The following is a 26,814-nucleotide window of genomic DNA, read 5'->3' on the forward strand; positions in this document are numbered from 1 at the left end:
GTACTCGCGGAAAACCAACGTACGGATATAGCACGGACAAACAAAAATGCTTTGCTCGAACGCTAGCCTTAATTTTAAGGCGTATGCTCTCACAATTACGCGATACTAAGCTAGGTTATATAAAATTTCAGTAGAAATCACGCAATTGGGGGAGGGGGAAGCACGCTGATGCTATCGATTTACGCATTTTTTTTTAGTGGCTGTTGCAGCTTGCAATGACACAAACATGGCGTGCCTCACTGGCGGCCATTTTTAAATTACCCGCACCATTGAGTCGCTTTCTCTCTTCGATTTGCAGTCGCGTAATAATCGCGCTACGTTCCTTGTTCGCACCCAATTATCTGTGCACCAAGACACAACGGTAGAGCGAGTACGTTTTCGTAAACCAGTCAAGTGCAGACGTGTGGCGAGCTCAAAATAAAAGGCCCCGGGCATCTTACAAACAAGCGAACTCGGTAAACGATACCGCAGCGGGTTTTTTGACGCGTTGTTTCAAAATATCCGGCGAAACTAACTAAAGCTTGGTTAGCGCCGATTACGAAAGCACTTTGCCCCCCGGTAACAGTGCAAAGACGATGTGGTAACACAAAAGCTAAACGGGAATCGGCCGTCATATTGTTTACAGAGGGCGCACCGGCGGGCGCTTATTTTAGATGTTTTCACTTTCGGAGCGACAGTTGTGTTCTCTCCTTCGGCATCGGTCGCGTCCCTGTTTCTTGTGCGAGTTGAGCGGCGATTTTTGTTTCCACTGACAAAAAGGTACGTCCGCGCTCTGTTGAAAGCCGCGATAACCCGTGAAAAATCTTCCGTACGCCTAGTATTTTCCGTTCGTAACTGCTTCGTCCGTAGAACGAGTTTACTGCGCGTGCGGTCAGCCGATCGCAGTGATTTGTGCGTCCTGCGCCTTCTTTTTTTTTTTATCGGTGCCATCGCCGAAGATAGAAAGTTGTATCCGCTAAACCGGGCGGAAATGTGTCCAATATCTCCTTCCGCCTTCCCAATCTTGATTTTGCTCGAGCGCGGTCGGTTATTCGAAATCGGAAATAGGTCGGTCCCGTAAAGAGAGGACCGCCGCTTTCATGGGCTGCTAGCATCGGTGGCGAGTTTGCATTGTTTCTTCGTGGTTAGCCGAGAGAATAACAAACGAACAAATGCTCGCTAATGATACGAGCTTGCAAGGTACGCTAGTCCGTCTCGCGAGTACAGTTCAGTACGCTGAAATAAAAACATCGTTCCACAAAAGAAAAGTACAGAATGGATGCCTTTTCGGTTTCCGTGTCGTGGTAGCGCCGCTTGAATAGCTGCACCGTTCTTTTCATCCAGTTTAAGACGGCCTTGTGTTGTTTCTTCGTGCTAATATGCGTACACGGGGATATCTGTAAGCGTGTGACTTTATCCGGCTACGTGAATGATCTAGCTAGCGATCGCGCGCGCCCGTTGAGCTAGCTGCTGTAGTTGTTGTTTCAAACCAGCTTTTGTGAAACTCGTGCCGTTCCTTTCGTCAACAGACGGGGAGAATGAATAGCGATGCTGCAAAGCCTGCTTCGGACGCTTTTGTGAAGAAATCTCTGGTGTGCTTCATTCAGCAGGAGACGAACGAAGATGCGGCAGAGTAAGCGAAACTGGGAATTGCTTTCGTGTTATGTGGAATGCACTTAATATGTCTTTATTGACCCTTTGCGACACGCGCATTATAGTCGACTGTCTATAAATGCGTCAAATTTACATATCTTTATGCCAAGGTTTTGGAGACCAAATTGAAAGCGTTAGAATATATTATTTAAGTGCATGTTAAAGCAATTAATTGTAATTACAACATAATTATCTAATTATTGTACAGTAAGTCACGCTATATTTCTCTATAAACTGAATTCAAGACCCACTCAGATTGCATGCGATAGTTACCTGCTGGTAGCAAGCATTCCTGTAAAAGTTAAAAATTTTTTTGAAATTTGTGCTGGAACGCCCCATGTCCGTTTTGTTAAACCCGGTACTGCCTTCACCAAAGTGCTTGTGTTTAGCGAAATATTTCTCCCAGAAGTGATATAAAGAAGCATTAGGTAATGCTTAAATTATCATGAGCTCAGCATTTGTGGTCTCTTCCTTGCCAATAGTGCACAGAAATGGCAAATAAGTCACGTCTCCAAATGAGGCGTCATGTCACAAGTGAATTGATGACTGCTGCGTTTGACACATAACCAAACAAAATTTTAATGGACATTCACCAGTCATTGGGTGGTTGAAGACCCATGTCAAATTTTTTTAGTCTTTCTGAAATATGCTGCCTCATGAAATTTCAGCTATACTGGGGGTTCATGCTTCTACGGAATTTAAGTAAGTACACTATAAAATAACCAGAATAATGTGGAGCAATACCTTTTGTTTAACCCCACAAAGCGTAACCGCTTTAGTTAACTTGGTTATGCCACTGCTATGTAAAGTGCATTGAAAAGAAAGGCCTGCATTCAGTACAGATTGAATTAAGCCAGAAATTCTCATATCCTGTTCAAGAAAGTGGGTAGAGATGGACCATGAAGACACAGCGCTAAAGAAAAAGACTACCCTTTTCAAAAATAGCATATTTGCTTAGCCATACAAGTGTTGACAGCAGAAACGTATGTATCTTTGATTGAATTTTTCCCAATGGCATTATGGCTTGCAATTTTCATAGCTGGGATGTTGTACATTTGCACTATCATTATTCTTAAAACAGCATATTGTGTGCTCATTTTGTACAGAAATGCTTTAAAGCATGCAGGATCGAGTTGCTGCAAGGTTCACTTAGTTCGAAAAGCACAATACTACCATGTATTGCAGCGAAAAAAGAGAGCAGCTGTTCCCTAGGAAGAATTCTAATAGAGAAATCTTATTGCATTCTTGTGGTCTCACCCTTGTTTGAGGCCCGTGAGAGTTAGGTGCACGTTAGAGAACCCCAGGTGGTCAAAATTTCTGGAGCCCTCCACTACGGCGTCTCTCATTGTCATATTGTGGTTTTTGGTTTTGGGACGTTAAACCCCAGATATTATTATTATTATAGTGGTCTCACCTTATTGCATTATGAAGCAATAGATGCGACACTGTGATAAAACTTGCATGGTCTTCGTTGGTGTATTGACTTATGAAATAAGGCTGATAAATCAGATAGCCAATATTTATCTCTGGCACAATAGACGTGATATGCCGGTAGTCGGAGCAAGTCCATGAGCGTATTGGTGCAGATGGAGGCAGGAATGAAATGGGTGACTGTGTGCTAAGGCGGTTTGTCCTGGTTCATAATTGTTTCATCATTAAACTCTTCCGAGTGTCACTGACGCTATTGCTGCTTTCATCTTGCCAAATGCCCAGCTCATAATCATTTTGTCACGGGGTCGTGACATTGACGAAGGCAGCAGTCGGCGTGTTAGATTAAACTCTTTATTTGGTCAAAATTGTGGCCGGGAAATGGAAAGTCAAGCTACAGCAATACACACTGTACACTGATAGCGGCGAATAGAACGTCGGCCGTCGATAAATCTAATCTGCAGTAAGGCGCGTCGGCATTTACACATGCGGCATCGAACATTCGAGCCTTATTGCTGGTGGCTGCGCTAGTTCCATAATGATCTCAACTGCTCGTGTTTGCACGCTCAAGCCTATCAGATTCTGAAATAATCTGGAAGGTTCGGAGACAAAGCGCAGCTTGCGCAAGGCAGCAGCTACGTGTGCAATGAACTAGTTACATACAAATAACAAAAAAAGTGGACGTGGCAATATTAATGAATGGAATCATGGCCTATGTCCAGCCCCTCCTGTACAATGCCTGCAGATCTTTCCAGTATGCAGAGAAAAAGAAAATGTGCCATCATCTGGACAAATATACGTCTTGCGCATGATGCCTTTAATAGCTTCTATGCTTTCATTCTCGACGTTCAGGGTGTTTCCTTGTCTGGCTACTTGCTGGGCAATGACACCAGTGCAAGTTTATATTATGTGGTCACCACTTCTACTGCACCTATTGGAACTCACAAACGTTTAATTTGTCCAAGAGAACATTGACCGTTATAGAAGAAGTAGAAGGACTGGCAAAGATCTGTATGGGACCTTTATGCTTTGCTATTGATCAAGACTGTGTGTTCTGTATAGTACAAATAGAAATCTATATTAGAATTTTTCCTAGGGTTATGTGGCAAAAATTTTAGCAGTTATGCATGTGACTGCAAACAGATATGCTGTCTGGCATGTGCAGTGGCACTGAAAAATGCTGTATAGGGGAATGTGAAGTGGTTAATTGCAAACTTGTTTTTATAGACTATGTTTGATAATATAGCGGTGAAGAAAAGCAAAATAAAAGTGTCATATGAAACTTTTCTCGAAGATGTATAAGTAATCGTTGCATATTGGTGATTTCTAATAAAAGAAAACAATTTATCTTCTCATGTGAAACATGCAGAAGCTCTCTCAAATGACTGTTGAACATATTTGAATAAGATGTGTTGTATTTAAGAAAACTGAATTTTACTTACTGAAGAAAACAGAATTTTTTATTCAGAGCATTGACTGATTTGGTATTTAAAGCATGGGAGCGACATAAAGCTGGTAATATGTCAGTGATAAAAAAATCAGATATAGTCCTCATCAGTGCAGCTGGAAACAATAGTTTATTTGTTTTCTCACTTCCAGCATGATTGACGAAATTCTGCTGGCCTACGTCGTGGGTATTCTGGAATCGGACATTGCCGAGGAAGGATTTGATGTCTTGGAGTTCAAGGAAATGCTCTCCGCTTACATCCCAAGCTTCGACTCAATATCGGAGTAAGCACTTTTCTCTCGGTTCATGGTCTGCGAGACATCAGCAGCTGTTACCAGTAATTCTCTCAAGAACAGCGTGGAATTTAAACGTGGACAAAAGGAAGAGGAAAAACACAAGACGAGCGCTGTAGTCAACACTCGTCTTGTGTTTTGCCTCTTCATTTTGTCCACGTTTAAAATTCCGCACTGTTCTTGACAATATGACTTATCACCAACTTTCCCAAATGTGCATCCTTCAGTTATCATTTGTGAGTGCATGTGGTGAATGCCTTTGATCTGTTTAGAAAGATCGTTTCGCATTATATAAAGAAGTTATGGCATGAGATTTTCTACTCCCCAATTCTTGTAAAATGCTGGAGCAGTTTAGACCAATAAATTATTCATTGAAAACTTTTATTGTCATTAACTTAATGATCATATGTTTATTATTAAAAGATAAGATCAGTGTCAGTGTTCTATAAATTTTTAATTAAGCACCTAAGCCCCAACATTCTACGTCAGGACGTTATGGATGCCACAGGATATTTTCAAGTTTCAACCACGTTGGCCTAATAGAAGTTCCCAATACTTACCATGCCAAGCCAATGAGCAGCTTCATCATACCTTGTATTAGTGCCACTCTACTTTGTTAACTTTTGCTGTGTGTTGCAGTGCAGTTATAAATAACATCAGCTAGGTCTGCTAGACACAATACTAATGATAGTTATCATGAATATTGTGTCTAACAAAGAAAAACGAGCCCTTAAAAGTAATCTTCTTTCCTGTATTCATAGCGAGGGTCTCGTTCTGGCAGACATGATGCCTTCAGGTAGTATGCGAGGGATTATTGGTCACCTGCCTGCTCGTATAAAGATCACGTGCTACGTGACGCCAAAAAGGCAGAAAAAGAGTGTTCCACACTCGCCGCCATGGCTGCGACTGGCGCTGACTGACACTCCTAAGTTTCAAACCACATATATACCCTATATAGTGGACGGGGAGATGACCGCCGCCGTAGCTCAGTGGTAGAGCATCGGGCGCGTTATTCGAAGGTCGCAGGTTCGGTCCCTGCCGGCGGCAAGTTATCTTTTCGTCCACTTTACTTTCTTCACATTTATATTCTAATTACTACAAATAACACCCCCTATACTTTCCTTGGCATTGCTGTCTGTTAGTTATCATTTATATTGTGTCTAACAAGGAAAAACGAGCCCTTAAAAGTAATCTTCTTTCCTGTATTCATCAGCTAGGTCTGGCGTTTCGAGAACAACATTAGTACGACCAGATTAAAATATCTTGTGTTTTCTGGCCTCCAGATTTGCCGACTGTTATGTTGTGTGCAAGAAGCACATTGTACAGAAAACCTATGGCAGCACTGTCTTAACAGAGCAATAGGTTGAGCGATTTAATAGGCTTTGGTCTTGTAACTGTGGTTTTAAAGTCATAGTCCAGGTACCTTGGTGAGCAGTGTAGTATTTTTAATGTGCTATATTTTACTAAAAGACACACAGTCTCATCAAAACATTAGTTTATGAGTGTTGTGGTACGTTTTGTGTCTGTTCTGTATCTGTCACATACTGTGTGTATCACTTCATTCTTCACCATGCCCATCTGAACTAGCATGCTAATTATGCGTGTCGCCTGCAAGCCTCTCCAATACTCATTAAAGAAATTTTGCTTTCTTTCTGTCTCTAAGCGTAAGAGCATGTCTCTGGCATTACTTTGTCAACTTTTGCATGATTGCTTTCTTACTTGCGCAGCACAAAGATATCGTCTTGGGTGGGGCTACTCTCTGGAAAAGTCGGAAAACACACTGAAAGTAAGACCCTTTACCAGTCTTCAGGGATTGGTGAATGCGAATGCGTACATTTTGTTTCTTTTATTTATTTTTTTGTTACTGGTTACTGCAACTTGTTCGCACATCATTTCAGCTAAAAGAACAACCGAAAGCCTGCTCATTTCACCAATCATCTCTCCGGAGAGCAAAGCGTCCAACAAGTCAACACCCCGATCCCGAAACACGAGTCAGTCAGAAGAGGACATTGGCAAGCCAAACCGCATTGCCGTCTGTGTAGGTCTTATTTAACCTCATTTTCATCAATGTGACTCTTTTCTATACTCATATACAACTTAAAGGGCTGGTGCCACCAAATCTTGAGGCTATAAAAAGCCTGCTGTAGGCTTGCTCTGTATGCAAAGACACGCAGCATGAAGTGTTGGACACAGCAGACGTTTAGAATATATTTTAATTCTCTTCCAAAGTGTGCCTAAATGCTCATTCTCGTGATTGAGACTCATTGCTAACACGACTGACACTGACATCGCTGTGTGGGAAGTGTAACGACAGTTTTAGCGATGTCAGACCATGTTAGAGTGACGTGCAATGAGCGGTGGCCCACAGCTCCACTGCACCGGGCAAGCAAAGAACATCGGCTGCTAACTACACTCATTTTTTCTGAGTCTGTTGCTGAAGTAGCCAAACTTGTTTGCATTTTGCAAATTTCTTCGCAATGTTATGTGAACCTGCGAAGGCGACTTTAAAGAATTTTTGTTTGTTCACACACTCCTTTGCTTTAGCGTACCGGGTTACCGTAGCTGTAAACGGGGATTAAGAAGTTTGCAGGTATTACGTGGCAGCAGAAAAGCACAGGACCGGGTTGATTGGCGGAACATGGGAGAGGCCTTTGCCCTGCAGTGGGCGTAGAGAGGCTGATGATGATGATGATGAAACGGGGACCGGATAGGTGGGGCCACCTGGTGGCGCTAAGGTGAATCAAGCAAGCACAGAATTGTTGTTGCAGAAATGTAATGTATTCTACGTCTCTGCTGGTGTATATTCACGGCAGTGACATACCGTATAAACGCGTGTAAGGGCCGCACTTTTTTTTCAAGAAATGAGGGCCTATTTTCAGGGTGCGGCCCATACACGCGACATTTTTTTTTTTAAAGTTAAAACGCACCAGATAGCGAACGAAGAGCGTTTATTGCAGTATACGACATTTCTTGCGACATACGTGCTCAATCGTCGTCACTCGGCGAGTCCTCAGACTTGGAGTCCGAGATGAGATGGTGTGCTGCGAAGCGCCGTCACCCCACAAGCAGTCATCTTCCGTGCCATCCAAGCTGTTAGATATCCCGGCGACTTTAAAACTTTGGGACACAATGTCCGTCGACACCGAGCTCCACGCAGATAGGATCCACCCAAGTACAGTCGCCAAGGCTAGTCCCTTCACACGCAGCACGTCCGTTGTGAGTGCAAGACCATCATTCCGCACTTCAGTCACATAGCGGAGCAAATCTTCTTCCAAATTGGGAAACTTGCACTGCTCTCCTCGGAAAGCGCGCTTAGTGCTGTTGGTGTTTCGCAAGGCTTCTTTTTGAGCACACCAACGTCGAACACACTTCTCGTCAATTCTCGTCAACGTCGAATTTTCTGCCGGCGGCACGTTTCCGATGCTCGAGAGCATACTCGATCACCTTCAACTTATAGCCAGCAGTGTAGCTATTCAGGTACTTGCCCATCTTGCCAAAACGTGAACGCCGTGTAGAAAACAAGCTAGCACGAAGGTCATCGAACAGTGCAGAAAACTACAGCAAATGGCTGGCTGAACTGCACAAACTACAGTGTTCTAGATACACTGTAGCACAAACCGAACAACGCGAACGCCATGCCAAAGTTGGTGATGCTAATGCCGATATGGATAGTGCCGATAGCGCGTTTGTATAGAGATGTGAGAAGCTAAAGATAAAATCCTGCTTTAACCTTTAGTTGGCGAGTCTATGAATACTAATAAAAAAGTTAAAATTTTTAGCCCACTTCACGAACATCTTAACACGAATAAAATCCCAAAAATATATATATATACATACTCTGGTGACGATGATGATGGTTGCGTTTTCTTGCGCCATCTATCGACTACGCCTAGAAGCTTACGCGCGCGCGCATTTTGAATACGTATTGGTTGAGGAAAGTGTGGGTGCGGCCCTTACGCGGATTTTTTTTTTTTAGAATATGCACTTCAAAAAAACGGGGTACGGCCCTTACACGGGTGCGGCCCTTACACGCGTTTATACGGTAGTTCCGAATGCGTGGCCTTTATAAAAATTTTTTCGCCATGGTCACTCAGCAAAAAACAAAGAAACGCACCTGTAATTGTGGTTGCACGAAGCGTCAGTAGATGTCGATACCATCGCCCAGTAACCCAGTACTCCGCAAAGACCTCTGCATATACCAGAATTACGCACACACTCATAAACTCTTATTAGAGAATTTTAGCGAGTTTGAAGGCATCCGGACGGTTGCTCGCGCGTGTGTGCGAGAGCAGACGCGCGACCCACAAAGCTGTGATGCACTGCGTGCATCACAGCTTTGTGGGCTCACTGTTCAAGCTTCCTACACAGCGACGTCACTGTCCAACTCGGTGCCCAGAAACCAAAACCAAGAGTCATTCATATAAATGAGGCGATATCAAACTATTTGGCGATAATACATGAATGTAGGAGCGTGTATCATGCTTCCTAGAGCAATAACAAACATTTGCTACAAAGAACACGCAAGCCACAAATTTGATGACACCACCCCTTTAAGAAAAAGATGTCAGCACCGCCCACAACCATTGCTGTTCTTCCCACAGAGAATTTGCATAAATGCTTCATCCAATAGCGCTGACTCATTTCGGTCGAATGTTTCAGACAATTGACTTTCTCCCATACAGACCCACGTTTGTGTCACTGGTTTTAGGTCAGAAACTTGAAGGTCCTGGTAAATTTTGTCGGATTCTGACATCACTGCTCATCGAAACGTAATTTTTTAGGTAGTAATGTTGAACCTTTAACTCTTAAAACACTTGGTATTTAAATTAGCCAAGAAAAAAAGTACTCGCCGTTTGAGCGCAAACTAGCTACCACAGCTGTCTTGCAGCTAAGGGGTGGGCACACTGCGTTTGCGTGGGCGGAGCTTACATTTTTTCTCAACTCGTAACCGAGTATAGCAGTCTTGAAACACCATTGTGAGGATGAGGCGTCTTCACAAGTACAATGGACATTCTAAAAAGATACAGGGCGTGCAAACACGGACACAAGAAAGAGATCAGGACACCACAAACGCCAACTAACAACTGAAGAGACACACAACGGCGTCTGTTCAGCTTTTTAGAATGAATACGTACCAACTAGCTCAGCTCTCTGTTATTCTAAATACAATGGACAGTTTGACTTTATGTAGCATTCTTTCACAAGAACTTTCACTGTTAAATACAATCATGTACTATAATGTTCATATAGAATGATATACACTAAAACCTCAATATAACGAATATGGATATAATGAAATATCAGTTATAATGAAGTAAGTGAAAAATAGTCTTGCAAGATATACTGTGTCAGGAATATACATTTATAACGAATTTTCGGATGTAACGAAGTTATTTTTGTGTAAGATGTAACTTCGTTATTGAGGTTTAGAAAACCAGAAATAAAACAAAATAGTCCAAAGGATGCGAGGACAGGGAATAAAAGCCGCTGAACAGGAGCTTGATTGAATTTCTGACTGAGATATTTTGGTGCATTGTGTCAGCAAATAATAAAAGAAAATGCTTGTATGTATGAAAAATATATGCATGTCCAGAGTGCTAGGCCTAACTGTCATAGATGTTGCACCCTTGTGCAGTGATTGTCTTTTTGAGTGCTTGTAACATGCTACGGTGAGTGCTAGTACACTGATCACATTAGTTCAGGCACTTTACATTTTCCATTGCTGTATTAATCACTTCTAGCATCATGATTTCTTATCTTTACTATAGCTACATAATCCTATTGTGCCTGTACTGTTCTCATTCTATTATGTTATCTTAATGCTTCTTGTATTGCGTTTAGACTTACTTTTTATGTTACTTTTTATTTAGTAAGATTATCTTTATTGATAACAAAATGTAAAGAACTTATACTAATATGGTTTATGCTCACCTCTTTGTAGACCTATTAACTGCACCTCTGTTCCTAAACCTGTTTTCATAATAATCATCTACTAGACTGGGCCGATAACTACCCACGCAGACTAACGGTCCAAATAATTTTTTAACCATGTGTGTATTTGCTGACAGTAAAACTTGACTGAAAGTAATGCTGTATGCTAACAAATCGTTGCTAGTAAATAAGTCAACTGCCAATTTTTCGGACATGCTTGAAAATTCGGACGCTTTCGCGGCAGCGTCACAAGCCTCATAGACGTCAGTGTATAAGAACGTCTGAAATTTTGAACTCGGAAACTCTTCAACGTCCGATTTTTCTGACTTTCTGCCCAAATTTCAAGTCTGAAATGGCATTAAAGCCTCCTTCTCTGCCGCATCTATCATCTTGTAGGTTTGAACCAGCGCTTTCGTGAGTCAATCTGTTTGTGGCCATGGCAGTGTTCGAAAGTCAGCTTTCCCGCAATACTCAATTGTTTTGGGGTCAAGCAGACCACAAATTTGAAGGAGCCACAATCACGGCATAGTGTGGCCCGGCGACGTATTTACGGATAATCACCGGGAGTGCACAGAGACATGATAGCGGTGGGTAGCTAACGCACCAGTACGACTTAAAGAGACACTAAAGAGAAACAATGAATCGGCTTATATCGATAAATTTTGAAATTTTGCGCCGAAATCTCTCCGCGTGACGTCACGAATTTCAAAGTGTATTTGTCGTATATGGGCGCCATTGGCTCAACAAAATTAGCCCAAGCTTGGTATGTTAAGTCTATGGCCCCCTCAGAGGACAATGTACTTCATTATTACCGATTAGGAAGTACGTAATCCCTAGTAGGCGCCATCAAAACATGTGACGTCAGGGTGAATGATGCGGAAACCTCAAGGTGGCGTCGCCACCCACATTTCTTTCTGGCGCGTTTTCTCGCTTGATAAGCATCATCTCGCAGCAAGCGTGGTATTTGTGGTATTGGGAAAGAGTACTTCACTAATATGAAAAAAATCATTTTGCTCTTTAGTGTCCCTTTAATTGCACACTACCTTTATGATTGGCATCTTCAGCTAACTGCTCTGTAGTGCATGTGGTAAGCATACTGCACACATTTAATAGGCGACAACCCAAATGTGCCGCGTTGCCGTTCATGCTGCCTCTTTGTGCCCTATCGCTAAGTGCACCGCAGAGGTGCATTGCGTTCACGAACGAAAGCAGTTTGCCACCGCCGCGCCCGTGTGCGGTCAGGAACGGAGTGGGCATCACGAATACTTTTCACGTACAGCAAGCGCCACGGCAGTGATGGCATCAGCTTAGTTTGCGATGTGCTGCGCACAACTAAAAACTATCAGCTTCACGCGGCAGCAAATGCCGAGTGTTGGCGGAGGTTTTTGTACAGTAGCGCACCGTTTACGTGGGCAGATGCGTCAGGGAAAGACCTTTGTGTTCTGCGTCATCATTTCTGAACACTCCATGTGAGAGAGCTGTAATTTATTCTGCGCTTTGCTGGTATCGGCGGCGCTCATCACAAGACGCTTACTTGCAATTGGCGGATGGCACGTAGTTAAGCGGGGTTAGCAGCAGGTACCGTATTGCTTGGGTGCGCACCAAAATGCCTGTTCTGGGAGGCATTGAAGCTATTTCGGACGTGTCTGTGGCGATTTGACCGCTTGCGCGGAATAAGAAAACATCAAGTTGTTTTTTCTCACGATTTCGCGGTACCTAGGGAGTCCGAAAAATTGTACGTTAACTGTAACACGGTTGTGTGAATTCACTGCATTTTGAAGCCGAAGGGAGCTCAATGCGAAACATTTTTGTTGGTGCTCTGCTTGAATATTAGAACCTTGACAAAGTGACGCTTGTGATTCGTTCCTTTGTTTCACATTGCCTTGCAGGATGAATCTGAACTGTGCGATGGTACGACCTTCCGCACGCTCTGCGAGATGTTCCCGGCGGCTTGTGCACTCGAGGTTCGGCGCTGCCTCATGGTCGCCGGCGGTGACACAGAGGCTGCCGCGCAACTGCTGCTTCAACGCGATGCAGCGGTGGAGACGTTGCTCTCTGGACCTGCGCACGGCTCGGCAAATCCGCGCAGAGATAATTCGGCGCTCCCGCTTGGCGACAAGGAGCTCAGGGAACAGATCTTGACGAGGTGCATGACAACTCAGACATTGCGCACTGATCATGTCAGTTTTCCTTAAGGGGACACTAAAGAAAAAAAAAAGATTTTTCTGGTTTAGTAGATTACTCTTTCACGATAACTAAAACACCACGCTTGCTGTGAGAAGATGCTTGGTACGCTGGAAAACGCGTAAAAAGAAAATGCCGGTGGCAAGCCACTGCGAAGTTCCCACTCCAGTCACGATGACGTCATAGATTTTGATGGCGTCTACTAGTGCCACCATAGTTCCTAATCAGTAAAAATGAAGTAAATTGTCCTCTAAGGGGAGCCAGAGACTTTATATACGAATTTTCTAAAAATTTTGTTGGGCCAATGTCGCCAAAATAAAAAAAAAAAATACACTTCGAGATTCGTAGCGTCATGCGCGGAGATTTCAGTGCAAAATTAAAGAATGAGACTTTGACCCAGATTTTGTCCTCTATTATTAAAACTATGATGATGAAATTAACTACATTAGAGTTTTCGAAGTAAAATTCATCAATCTAAACCTATTCATTGTTTCACTTTAGTGTCCCTTTAAATTGACAGCTGTGTATCAGTTGTGCACAGAAAACGTGCAGTACATACATGCGTTAAATGAACATAGCATCATGTGGTGCACAAGTTCAAGCTGCAGGACAACACTGGAAGAAGCTGATGACATAGTGTTGTCCTCTTTAACCCTTCAGACGCCACTCTATGAAGAACTGTCTGTAAATGCACCAAATCGATACAATGACTCTAAAGGGCTCGTTTTTTGTTTGTTAAACACAATATTAATGAGAACTAACAGACAATAATGCCAGCGAAAGTATAGGGGATGTCATTTGTAGTAATTCCGATATGAATATGAAGAAAGTAAAGTGGACGAAATGATAACTTGCCACTGGCAGGGACCGAACCTGCGACCTTCGAGTAACGTGTCCGATGCTCTACCACTGAGCTACGGCAGCGGTCATCTCCCCGTCCACTTTATAGGGTATATATGTGGATTGAAACTTAGGAGTGTCAGTCAGCGCCGATCGCAGCCATGGCGGCGAGTGTGGAACACTCTTTATTTCTGCCTGTTGGCATCACGTAGCACATGATCATTTTACGAGCTGGCAGCTGACCAATAATCCCTCGCATACTACCTGAAGGCATCAAGTCTGCGAGAACGAGGCCCTCACTATGAAGGGAGGAAATAAGATGACTCTAAAGGGCTCGTTTTTTGTTTGTTGAACACAATATTAATGAGAACTAACAGACAATATAATGCTAGGGGAAGTATAGGGGATGTCATTTGTAGTAATTAGGATCACGATACAATGTTATTTCAGTGAGAACTAACAGACAATAATGCCACAGAAACTATAAAGAATGTTATTTGTAGTAATGGGATATAAATGTGAAGAAAGTAAACTGGACGAAAACGTAACTTGCCGCCGGCAGGTATCGAACCTGCGACTGAACCTGCGACCGGCAGGACCGAACCTGCGACTCCTAGGTTTAAATACATATATATATATATATATATATATATATATATATATATATATATATATATATATATATATATATATATATATATATATATATACCCCATAAAGTGGATGGGAGGATGACCGCCGCCATAGATCAGTGGTAGAGCATCATTCGAAGGTCGCAGGTTCGGTCCCTGCCGGTGGCAAGTTATCTTTTCGTCCACTTTAATTTCTTCACATTTATATCCCATTACTACAAATAACATCCTTTATACTTTCTGTGGCATTATTGTCTGTTAGTTCTCATTAATAATGTGTCTAACAACGAAAAACGAGCCCTTGAAAATAATAATCTTCTTTCCTACAATGTTACTTCAGGGCGCTCGATATTATATTGCAACAAACATAATGTTGTACTACGTTAAATTATGTGTTATAGTTTAGCAATACGTTTTGTTGGGCTAGTTGATTCATGACTTCTGAAGGAAAAAATTGTAGCGCAAAGCAACACACGGACAGACAGAGAGGACGGGACTGGCGCTATCTTCCAACTGTGGAAGATAGCGCCAGTCCCGTCCTCTCTGTCTGTCCGTGTGTTGCTTTGCGCTACAATTTTTTCCTTCAGAATATGTGTTATAGTAATAATTTCTAATTATTTTGTAAATAATTATGTATTTATTACAAAACCAAAAAAATGAAAGATGGAAGCTTGCGATGAAAAAAAATCCATAAACAGGGGTTGGGTGCTCAAGCCGACATTTTGACAAGTGGACTTGTCTTCTTATAGGAATGTTCCAGCCTTGAAGAAGACAGGTCCACTTGTCAAAACGTCGGCTCGAGCACCCACCCCCTATTTATTCTGAAGCCTATTATGCTCTGTTTTTGCATAAATAGAATGAGGAGACCTCAAGATAGAAATCTAGTGCTGATTCCTTTTCGGTTATGTCCATGTTGAGCAAAGAAAAATTAAATTTTTGACATGGGTCGCGGGAGGCGGCGCGTCGAGCGATTCGTCGAATATGGTAGTGCCTTCAGCAAAGTGATCATATGCAACAATACCCTGCAAAATGAAGTTAAATGAAGACAAATTTGTTATGCAGAAGGTTCAGTCCATCCAAAGCTCAATGTATCTTGCTCTTTCTTCGCCCCTAGTTGATACAAATAGCAAATACAAGTGGTGTACACAATTGTGTTCATAGCGTCTCAAAGGGTTAAAATTACGTTTCGAAACGCATCTGATGACAACGCAAAGAAATAAGAGAAACGGTGAAACACGTTCAAAGGCATTTATGCATAATTGCAAAATCGCTAACAAATTGCAGTGTCATTTTTCATTGCTGAATTTTATAAATGAAACCTGATGCTCGTTTACTGTAGGATTTTGTTGAATGGAACTTCAACGAACACGAAAAATGTGTTCTAATCAACACGTGTTCCATTTGCCAAAAATGGATGTGCATTCATTGTCTTAGTGATTATGCAACTGCAGTGATTCCACTCCTGCGCCAACTGCGCCAAAGTGCGCCAAATTGTATTTACTGCGCCATCCTGATAATATCGACGAAATTTGCGCCAAACTGCGCCAAAGTCTCGGGTTTGGGGGCGTCTATCACCGGCAATCGCACCGCCGGCGCGTCAGAACATGTGCAGCTCGATCTTGGGGCTGCCAATAAAGTCACAATCATGGACCAAGAATTATTCCGCTGAATAAATAGCGCTCGCGCGTGCGTTCCGAGTAAGCCACGATGCCATGCACGGTGCCGACGCAGCTTCTGTTCTGCAAGTCGGCTCGACAGCAAAACGCGCTCTCCGCAGAGGCTCGTGACGTCTAGGCCTATCGGTAGCGAGAAAGTGCAATGGCGATTCATCGGCGGACGTCGTCTGTTCCAGAAACGCTGCTGATAGCTCGTTTCAAACGTTGCACGGCACGTGATGAAAGCAATGTTCAGTAATAACTACATGCGTGCCGCTGAAATGATTGCTTCTGTTTCTGGACATCGCGGAATGAAATCTGGGATCGCTCGCAGTAGATATATGGGACAATATCGAATTTTCCTTGCTTCGCGTTTATGGAAGAGCACGCGAACGGTGGAAACGCGTTGACACTTTTCCTCAGATATACTTTATCCATGGATCTTCATTCGAAAGAGCTTTTTCGTAATTGCTTATACCAGCGCGTCCGAGTTTGTAATCACTCTGCGGTAAATACCCCCTAAAAGGACCTGCCCTTTCGAGCTCACGTGCTAGGGTTCCAATTCGAATTTTTTGCTTGCTTTTTTTAAAAAATGTCATCTCATTAGTAAAAGCATATCTCCTGGTCGGAGCAGCCGCAAATGCGCAGCTGTCAGTAGCGGGCCCGTCGCTGACGGCCCATAGTGAAGCGGCTGCGCCATGTTACACGTCCGACCCTCGCTTTCGGGGGTTAACAGCTAACGGTTAAAAAAACTCAGTTTCGCTTAAGAGTGAAGCAATGAATGCGATACCAAAAAATTGTATTGTGAAACGAAGTAAGAAGCTAACTCTTTTGGATCCGATCTCGCGTAACTCAACAAAACGCTAGTTTAAGGGAATATGGCCCTTCCAGGAACCGAAGCGTTTCCTTGCTCCGAGTTCTCTAAACGCGAAGTAAGCGTTGAGAGCACAGCAAGTTTACGAGCCGTCTCCTGATGCCTCGAGATAGCGCGCGCGCAAGCGACTGCGCCCTTCGAACGATGCCCCCCCCCCCTTCCACTCCCCTGGCGTCCCTTCATGCTCCTTACGAAAGACGGGCGGGGCGTTTCCTCTCTGTTTGATGAGCAATCGACGGCAGGCCCGCACGCGGGAAGATGTTATCGCATGCGCTGTCCGTGCGGCGGAGACAGACGGCCGGCTAGTTTAATCTCCGCTTCAGCCGCGTTCGTCGCCAGCGCTCGCGAGCTTTTACCCGCGGCTAGAATGCGCGTAGTGATGTTATTAATTTGAACTTTATACGGAAAATTACGGCAACGGCGACGGCAAAAATCCGCCGAGAGTGTCCATATAATTGCTATCGCAAGGGTCAATGTACGGGGCAGATTTTGCGCCCCCCCTCTTAGGTGATAAGGGGGGGCCGCCCCCCCTCCTGTGCGCACGCCTATGCTCCTGGGATGAATTTCATAAGAGCCCCATAATAATACTGAGGGGCTTGAATGTTAATGCAATATGCTTCTGTATTGCACTCCAGGATGTAAAATTTTCTGCTCCAAAGTGCTCCAAGATGAAAATATTGCTGCTCCAAAGTACTCCAAAACGGAAATTTTGCTGCTCCAAAAATTGCTCCAAATCAGAAGTCCTCGGTAGCATCACTGCAACTGACATCAGCCACCTGTATTCTAAATTTTTTTTTCTTTTTTTCAGATATGGCTACATCGACCAAGATGAAGATGAAAAAGAACATAGGCCTGTTGCACCAAAGACTGTAAGTAATGCGTTGTGTCCTTTTGCGCCACTTAAAATTTTTTTCTTAACGGTTGTTTCACTGATGATTTAACTCTTTCGCTACCGCGCCTATTCAAATCGTTCAATTTGAACGATGCATTTCAAGTTTGAATTCTCGCACCGTCGCGCAGTTTATGGGCGCCTAGCGCCATCTAGGTAAGAAAGTGGGAAACACGCGAAGAGATCTGCGATGTTTTGCTTGTTTTTTGCAACGGGGAAGTTTCCTCTCGCCGCAAAAAGTTTCGGGTTGCTGTGCGCGCGCGTCGGCGTCATCATCGCGTGTAGGCGTTCCCAAAAGACGACGCGTTTCTCGCTAATCCAGCGCATCAACAGTCGATTTTAGGATGTAATCAGCATCAGTGAGTCTGGAGAAGATGTTGACTCATCAGATTTCAGCACCGATGACAAGGATGGGTCGTCAAGATTCTTGGCACTGGCGAAAGACATGTTCCCCCTCCTCCACCTCCAAAAAGGTCCGAACACAAGCCCCAGGTGCAAGAAAAATGTTGGAATTGCAAGCTCTGCTATGACAAACGAAAGACACAGATGAAAACAGCAGTTTTGTGTCAGCCATGCGGCGTCTATCTTTGTTTCATCCCGACGTGGGACTGCTTTCGAGAATGGCACGAGACGCACCCTCACTAACTTTCTTTTTCGTGGGAAGAACAGTTTTTAGCAATAATTTTTTAAACTTGTACAACCTTTTTGCAACATAAGAAGCTACAAATTGTATATCTTGAATTTTTTTTAACCTCATTATTTTTTAAGTTATCCTCGTTTTAAAGTCTTAAATGATTAATTACTGCATAAACATTTCTTTATAAACATTTTTTTCATTAATATGTGTAATAAATATATGTACAACAATTATGTTATTGGGCAGAGCGTTCTTTTAGTTACATTTTGCTACCAAACAATGTAAATAAGGCATTACTATCTAGCCGGAGAAAATTATTTTTCACACCTAGTAAAAACGGCCCCTTTTCCCGCGGTAGCGAAAGAGTTAAGTGAAATATGAGGCGAAACAAATATCCTGGAAACCAACCATTAGTTTGGCTTTCGAAATCCATCGTGCTGCTCTCGTGACAGATGCCAGCTTAAAAGAAAATATGACAAACATTTTGTGAAGTATGTCAATCATGCTTACTGTCACAGCATTTATCATGCAATAACTGAGGTGTGTGCCTAGTTGGGTGGGTCAGTAAAGTTGCATGGTGATGGTCGAAGAGCATTCATAGTGCTGGAAGTAGGAAGCAGATGTCATCTGTATAACTTGTTGGTGAAGAAGAAGCTGCGCGGTATTTGTTTGCTTGTTCAGAAGTGTAAGAAATGGGCCGCAGTTTGTAAAAATAAATAATATAATAATAAAAAAACAAGGGCCAGTACAGGTGGGATACAAAATCAGAAGACGTGGCCTCGAGTTTGTTCCATGTGTTCAGGAAGTTGTGTACCATATTCCGTTCAGTTGCGAAAAAATGTGCATCGGCCAGACTGGCAGGTGTTCGAGCATCGGGTGTTCGAACATCTCAACTCTTTAAAAGACGCTCCATACTCTAATCTACCACTGCACAACAAGAAGTGCATATGCAAAAAAGAACAGTTAACAAGGGAGCTAATTAAAGCTTATTAAGTTTAGAAGCCTGGCATCACTACACAATATTGTAATGTCAGCTGCTTTGTTTGGCATCAAGGTAGTCCTTCTTTGTACCAATTGTTATGTTACCCTGCATGTGCAGCTGTGATATAGGGTAACTGCAATGTAGAGTGCAATTGTACTCTCAAGAATACAACTGCACTTACCGGATGCATCATGCTTTATCGCCGCTGTCGCAGGAACCAAAGAAGCTCATCCGTTACCGGGACAACAAGATTGTCAGCGTCAAGGGCGAGAAGTATTCGGAAGTCAAGCGGGAGGAGAGCGACGACATGAAGCGAACCTACGTGACTCTAAAGCCGGCCCGGCAATATAGGTTCCATTAGGGTTACACATTTCTCATTCGCTTGACACTCGCGCACGCTGCTTAGTAGTACGATGACCATGTGACCAATCGGTGCTGCCCCTGCTTTTGCCGCTGCCACCATCAACGATGCTAGCGTGCTCGCTAGAGGTCCACGCTTGCACGCTCGCTGTTTCTGTGCAAGGCAAATCCGTCTGGTCAGAAACATACGGATCGGAGGAGTTGTCTGCTATGGCTGAAGCAGGTGATTCGTCCGTTTCTGATCAGATAGAGCAGATGGCAGTGCACCTTCGCAGACAGCACAGATGGGGACGAACTGTGTATGCGGATATCGTCTAATGCATAGATGAAGTAAGCGGATTGCCCTCTGCTCTGTCTGTGCAGTAACGGGTAGGCCGTCTGCTACAGTCCTAGCAGAATCATTGCTGTCTGTTTCATTTGTGCAGGAGCAGAAGTCTGTGCTATCTGCACAGATGTACTGTGACCTGTTCCATTTGTGTCGTCTGTTAACACACAAACTGTCTGTTTATAATGCACAGATGGGGCTGACGGCAGTGCGTCTAGCACGGACTTCTTTTCTACAAGACAGAAGCAGATGAACGACCTTTTTCCACACAGATGGAACAGACGTGAATCTGACCGTTGGGTCAGAAATGGACAACTTTTCTGAAGCGTCTGTTTCTGTCTAGCACTGCTGCTCTTTTGACTTAATGTGTTCTACATAGCCGTGGAGCCTCCTACTCCACGTGATCTTGCTGCCCTAGTTTTACTTGAAGGGACATAAAGTCATCCTGTGCAAAGCCTGCACCACTTGAAGCAAATGGTGAGGTGCAGCTACTACAATCTTGTACTGGCAAAACAAATTGCCAAGTGCATTTCCTCCTGAACCTGTTTCAGAATTACTGACGAAACAAAGGCAGTTCACATTGCACTTCGCGAGTGCACTATTGGGAGAGTAAGTGTAGACTTTGTGCTGCAAGTGCCAGAACAAGAGCAGTTCTGAACAAGGCTTTACCAGTTGCAACCACAGGAACGTTCAATTTCATTTGAAGTTAACTTTGACTTCAGGTTTATAGACACAGTTGCACAGCCATACAATGCCACCGGTGAAGAAAAGCGCTTGCTTAAATGATTACCTGTAAATCGGTCTAAGCCTTTTCAAGAATGCAAAAATTTTAATTACCTCACATTTAGATAAGCACGGGTTTGAAACCTTGCCTTTAAGAAGCCTGTTTGATGAAGATTTTTTTTTAAATCTTCCCAATAACAATGAGAGATGGTGAAATTCCCATCTTGCTTGTGGTCGAAGTTCTCCGACGATGATACTAATCCTGCTTGGGCACGCTCTTCGCTATGCTGGAAACGCGTTTGTTACTTGTTATCAACTCTCTGATCATGAAGAAACAAGCGAACAATCAGCTACTCGGTCTCAATGGCATGTAAATATTACGTGAACAAAAAAAATGTGTGCTTGTGTGTTGTGAGGACTTCCCTGCTCACCAAAAACAACCTCGTGTTCCCCGTTGACGCACGCTACCAAACTTCTTGCACCCGTTCTGTGGTCCCACTATTTTTTCAACCGGTGTAGCATCTTTGTTGTCTTTACGTTGGAAACTGAATTATTATGCAAATACCGGTGCATCACGAAGCACGTGTGCGAACAAAGCAGCACTGTCAATGTAACTGTTGCAAAAAAGCAGCGCCGATGATGCCGGCGTTTAATCATTATTCATAACACTATGATAAATGATCTCTTGATCTACGTCAATAATTGCAAGCTACCTGGAAATGTGCGACGAGCTGAACTGGATTATTAGCCTAATGCAAGCAGTAGCAGTCAGCTGGCTTCACATAGCTGCTGAAGATTTTGAGTGGTTTCGCATAGAATTTCTCTGAAGGTCCAGCCTAGACGAGGAGCTTTTGGTTTTAACATTCCTTTTCTATGTAAGTTGTTTTGTGAAATTTTTGCATAAACGGCTGCACACCAAACTTCTTCCGGTGTGGAACTGGTTCAGATTGGCTGTTTCAGGAAGCGTAGAGATAAGTGTGGCATTAGAGTTGTTTTTTGACAGTGGTTTTGGCACATGGTGACCTACATAAAAACCTGTTTTGTCTAAAGACCAACATGTGGAGAACTATAAGGTGGGCTAGTTGGTGTTGATTCATCTTCAAAAGTGCGCTTTGTGAACACAGGCACAAACGAAAAAATATAAGACCTGAGGTAATGAGCGTAATTGTGCTCTTTTGAAGATGAGCCAACACGTGGCTCGCGGCGAAACGAAAAAGTGCTTGCAACCTAAAAGTCTTTTATGACCAATTTCAGTGCAAGGCAAGCCATTGGCCTGTTTAGGTTTGAAGAGTTGAAAAAGGGAGTAAGTAAACACTTTGCGGTGGTCATCGAGACCGCGACATATGCGTAAGTTAGTCACAGTCGTGACATTCTTCGTGCATTTTTAAAGGAAAGCTTTCTTTTTGGCCAGTGCAGATGTGTAAATTTGTCCCGTTCAGGTTTGTTTCTCACATTGGAAGATGTAAGATGAATCTTTGCTACTTCGTTTTTTCAATACTAGACATTTCACATTAGTCATCATGGATGATGAGTGTGCTACGCTGAACTGGCACTTTGCACTTCACGGAATGTTCGATGTTAGCACAGCACGTGCAGTGTGCTAAGCCACATGCTAAGCCGTGTGCTTAGCTCAGAATTTAGAATTTCTTTTGGTGTAAAGCTCTGTTCGCTCTCACGATTGGGACAGTGCTCACGAAATGAAACGCGGCAATTTAGGGCTGTGTAATGCACCTGCCCTCATTTCCGCTGTCTTAAATTCATGTCACCTCAATGTGACGTTGGCTCGTAGACTTACATCACAGCTGACATCACCTTTTGTGCCCAGATCCATAGGTACATAATGTCGTTATCTAGGAACAATCGTGCATACTAGTTGCTACGCTTAAACTTTTGATGTCATGTTTCATTTCGTGTGCACTGATCATATTCTTTGTCATCAGCCCTCTAACTTACCTGAACCTAATAGTAATCAACTTCTTTCTGTAACAGAATTTCTCATTGTGTTGAGTTTCAAAGTTGCGGATCTCAGTTTTACTGCTATCCGAATTCCACTGATGTACCTATTTTGTCTGACTTGCCTACAAGTGTCATTAGCTGTATAGTAGTTACACTGTATATTACCTTCATTTTGCATCTTCTCACTGCGTCTGTATATGTTGCAATATCTTTATTATTATTTTTAATTTACGGAGTCTTGCTTCTCGAGTGGTGCAACCCAAAAGAAGCAGCTAGTGTTACGTCCGTTGAGAGGCGACAATGCAATACAAGACGGTGTGTGTCAGCCAACGTAAATTTGCTCGACAAAGCGTTTATTTTTTTAACGCATAGGTTGACGAGATAAATGTGGCAGCCGCATTGTAACAAAGCAATATGACGTTACCTCGTTGCATTCCAATCAAATTGTGATGATCGGAGCTTGTATGCAGTTGGGTCTTTTGCTGTTTTGTCGAAGTGCGCTGTTGCTGCGTGGCTCGACGCGTGGGGTTTCAAGTTGTGCCAGGAATGCAACGGGACGCGCTGCTGTTGTCAGTGAAATACTAGGCGGTCACATAATTGACGCAGAGATAATAGATGTTAGTATTAGAAACAATGGACCCAGAGATAACCAATGTTACTGCGCTGTGTACAAAACAGTTGGAATGCAGTCATGCTTCTGGCTGCCTAAGATGTTACTTGGTTCTGCTAGGCTTCTATTAAAGTACGCAAGTCAGTGTTGGTAATTTGATGAGAAACATGACAAGTTTAGATAGTCTTAAGTACTATTCTTAATGTCAAATTCTTTCTTTTAGAAGTTTTTGCACCTTGCTATGTACTTCACCCCAAATTTTATGCCATAGGGAGCAATTGTGCTTCTCTTGGTTGGCTACTTTAAACATACTAGAGAGCTTGTTGTTCAGTTTTATAAGAGTTCACCGAATCGTCTTGTGTAGGAAGATACTCTTGAGGTCATGTACAGTTTTAAGAAATTGGGGTTGTGTTCCTTGCTTGCATTCCTACTGTCAACTCTCCATCATGTGAGGCACTTTAGAGCTATAGTTTCTGTTTTGATAATATACGTCCTGAAGTAACAAAAACATTTTTAAAAGATACCACATTGTGAGCAAGTCATCATCGCAGCTACTTTTTGCTGCAACTTGGCAAAAAAAAGAAAAGTTACCAACACTGACACAAGCTACTTGTATCTGCTAACACTAAAGCAACGCATACGTACAGTCTACCACAAAAGTTTACGGGGCACAGCATTTGCATTGTGGGTTAATTCCTGCAAAGCCTAGGCACATAGCGTCAAATTCAACGTTCCAGTCTGAAGTAACTTTATGGAGGGAAAAGCGACTCTTTCCACTGCGCTTTTACAAAGCACAAAGTCACATTTGTTGAGGGAGCTGTGCCCCGTAAACTGTGTGGTTGCCTGAACACTTGCAGAAGTCAACATGTATGCGACGATGTTCTAAACGACAAACCTGCCTGTGCTGTTTACCTGAACTTGAGAAGGTGTCTCTCACGTTTTGATGATGCTGCTTCATAGCTTCCAGTCTTTTTAGTAGAGTGCTGTGTAGCTTGTTAGTTGTGCATACTTTTTTTATGCAAGTGTTTTAAAACATTAACATGAACAAAATGTAGTCATTGCTTTTGCAACACTCATTTCTCGAGTTATTTTAAGATGAAGCTTCACGTCAGGATGTTATGTAAATTATATGGGAACGTGAAAATTGTGTTGCACGGCACCCACTGTACCAAATTTGATTGACCTTGTTTCATTTTGTAAAAAGCTATATTCTAGTGTCTGAAAGAAACGGATTTTTAATTTAGGTCATCAGGTTGTCTAGAAAAATGATTTAATACTGCAAATTGAGTAAAACTGAGGAATAACGTTTACAGCTGCGTAACTCGGCAACCTATCAAGCTGAATGAGGATAAACGAGATCAATTATGCGCTGCTCTCCAATGTACCATGAAATTGTGAGGACGTTTGTAATGGCTTCATTAAGGTGGGGTGAGACTTTGTTTCATCAAAAAATTCGATCTTGAGATTTTGCAACTATCTGATAGAGAATTTCTTTATCTTTCAGAAAATTTATCACACTTGAGTACTCGCATTTTCAAAAATAATTTCTGGTCCTTTTCCTTCAGCACATTGAAAGCAAATGTGGGTGTACCTTGATGTGGTCTCTTTGTTTTTCTCAGAAACATTTTTGGAGGTTTGTGTATCTTTTTTCGGGAACTAGAGGGTATAAGCAAACGGAAGTTCTGCCCATATGTTAACTAGTGACATTTACATAACTGGAACTAGAATCAGTAGCCTAGGTGTATGTGTATTTTTTTAGTATGAACAAAAAAACATTCAGAAGTAGCAATTTTCATACATCGACAGACGTAAAAAAATGTTACAAATATAGTTTCTATTGTACGCACACAATTTCAGTTCCACTTCTGTAAAGCGTTAGCTGTTACCTTTGCACAAAATTGCAATGATCTGCAATTAGCAGTTTTAAGAAAAAAGGTACATACGTAGAAAAAGTAAGAAAACAAAAATAAAAAACACTAAATACGATTTGAGACCAATTTTGAGCTCCACTGCAACCTGTGTCTATCTTCAAAATTCTTTGCAAATCTTATAGCCATAGCTTTTATTACCACTACTGTACAGCCAAATTTTGAAACTCATTTTCAAAATCTCACCCCACCTTAAGACAATAACATTCGCACATAAGCTGTATATCTCATTTGTCCGCTTTACATACAGCAGATGAAGTTCACAGAACAGCAGTATCTGTTTATTGTGCAGACTCAAAAATTTCTAATTGTTTCGTCTTAAATTATTGTTTTTGAACTTCACAAACTTCAACAAGCTTTGTAATATTTACAAGGGTATAAACCAAATTTCTGTTTTTGACAGCAAGTATGTTCTTTCTCTTGACAAATTTTCTTCAAGTAGGTCCAGCGGTTGTTCGTTGATGCTACTTTTCACACGAATTTGAATAGAGAAGTCGAATTTGGCTACAGTAAACTAAAACGTACAGGCAGTACACTGACAACACTGCCTTATCGCAAGGTACGCTCGAAATGCTGTTCGTAGTGGTTACGTTGTCATCGCCAACTGTTGAAAGTGTCTATAGTTGGTCACAACCTAAGAAAAAATGTAGGCTCAGCCCAAAGAACCACGGCGCTTGCCATACACCTGAAAGACAATCGTGCTAGCTGGTTTCCGCTCGAACCGTAAGTACTTTTTCTTGGCTATCGTAAATACTAGGCATATGAATAGTTAAAGATTTGTCGTTACTACCTAAAACATTACGTTTGGTTGAGCAGTAATGTCAGAATCCCTGACGAAATTTACTAGGACATTCATGTTTCCGACATGAAATCAGCGACACAAATGTGTGTTTGTATGGGAAAGTCAACTATGTGAAATACTTGTTGCAGGAAAATGAGTAAGTGCTATTGGATGGAGCACTTACTTATGCACTTTGGGAGGGACAGTGATGGCTGCGGGTGGACAGGACCTGCTGACATTTCTTTGTTTAGGTTGTAACTGACTGTAGCAAGCTGCTGCACCAGACAACTGTAGCGGAGTGTACGTTTCGTCAGATGCCAGGCGTACATTTCAGACTGGGCAGGCTACTCCACGACGAGCTTTCAATAGTTTAGCGGCTGCAGCGCTGCCTCTTCGTGCAGCACGGAATGTGTCGGGTGTAATTGCACCATTCAAAAGTTCTAGTACACACCATCCTGGTGCCTGTGTGAAGCTTCTTCTCAAATCAAGGGATGGTGTACAGGGCATTGCTCACGGTGTACAGGCGATTGTGTTGCTGCGTGGACTTCTCGGTGTTGGTTCATTTTCGTTTCTTTCCTTCTCCGTCACTTCTCCAAAGAGTTGTACATAATTGTGCTTGTGATGTGCATAAAATAAATGTGTCTGTATTTATGGAACTGGTATGTGTGCGTCTGTGTTTGCCGCAGTACACTTTAAACGAACGCTAA

General features: G+C 42.7%; 1 protein-coding gene across 1 annotated transcript; it reads left to right on the forward strand.

The window, feature by feature from the left end:
* The first annotated feature begins 628 nt into the window (after nucleotides 1-628).
* LOC119401462 (CUE domain-containing protein 2) lies at nucleotides 629-26,763 on the forward strand. Its single transcript, XM_037668290.2, has 8 exons — nucleotides 629-759; nucleotides 1,509-1,612; nucleotides 4,660-4,791; nucleotides 6,528-6,586; nucleotides 6,699-6,838; nucleotides 12,621-12,877; nucleotides 17,725-17,785; nucleotides 19,639-26,763. Exons 2-8 carry the CDS (start codon nucleotides 1,518-1,520, stop codon nucleotides 19,783-19,785), a joined length of 891 nt encoding a protein of 296 aa, XP_037524218.1. The 5' UTR covers nucleotides 629-759; nucleotides 1,509-1,517; the 3' UTR covers nucleotides 19,786-26,763.
* Nucleotides 26,764-26,814: the final 51 nt, after the last annotated feature.

Source organism: Rhipicephalus sanguineus, chromosome 8, assembly GCF_013339695.2.
Source record: "Rhipicephalus sanguineus isolate Rsan-2018 chromosome 8, BIME_Rsan_1.4, whole genome shotgun sequence".
In the NCBI taxonomy this organism is placed as follows: Eukaryota; Metazoa; Arthropoda; class Arachnida; order Ixodida; family Ixodidae; genus Rhipicephalus; species Rhipicephalus sanguineus.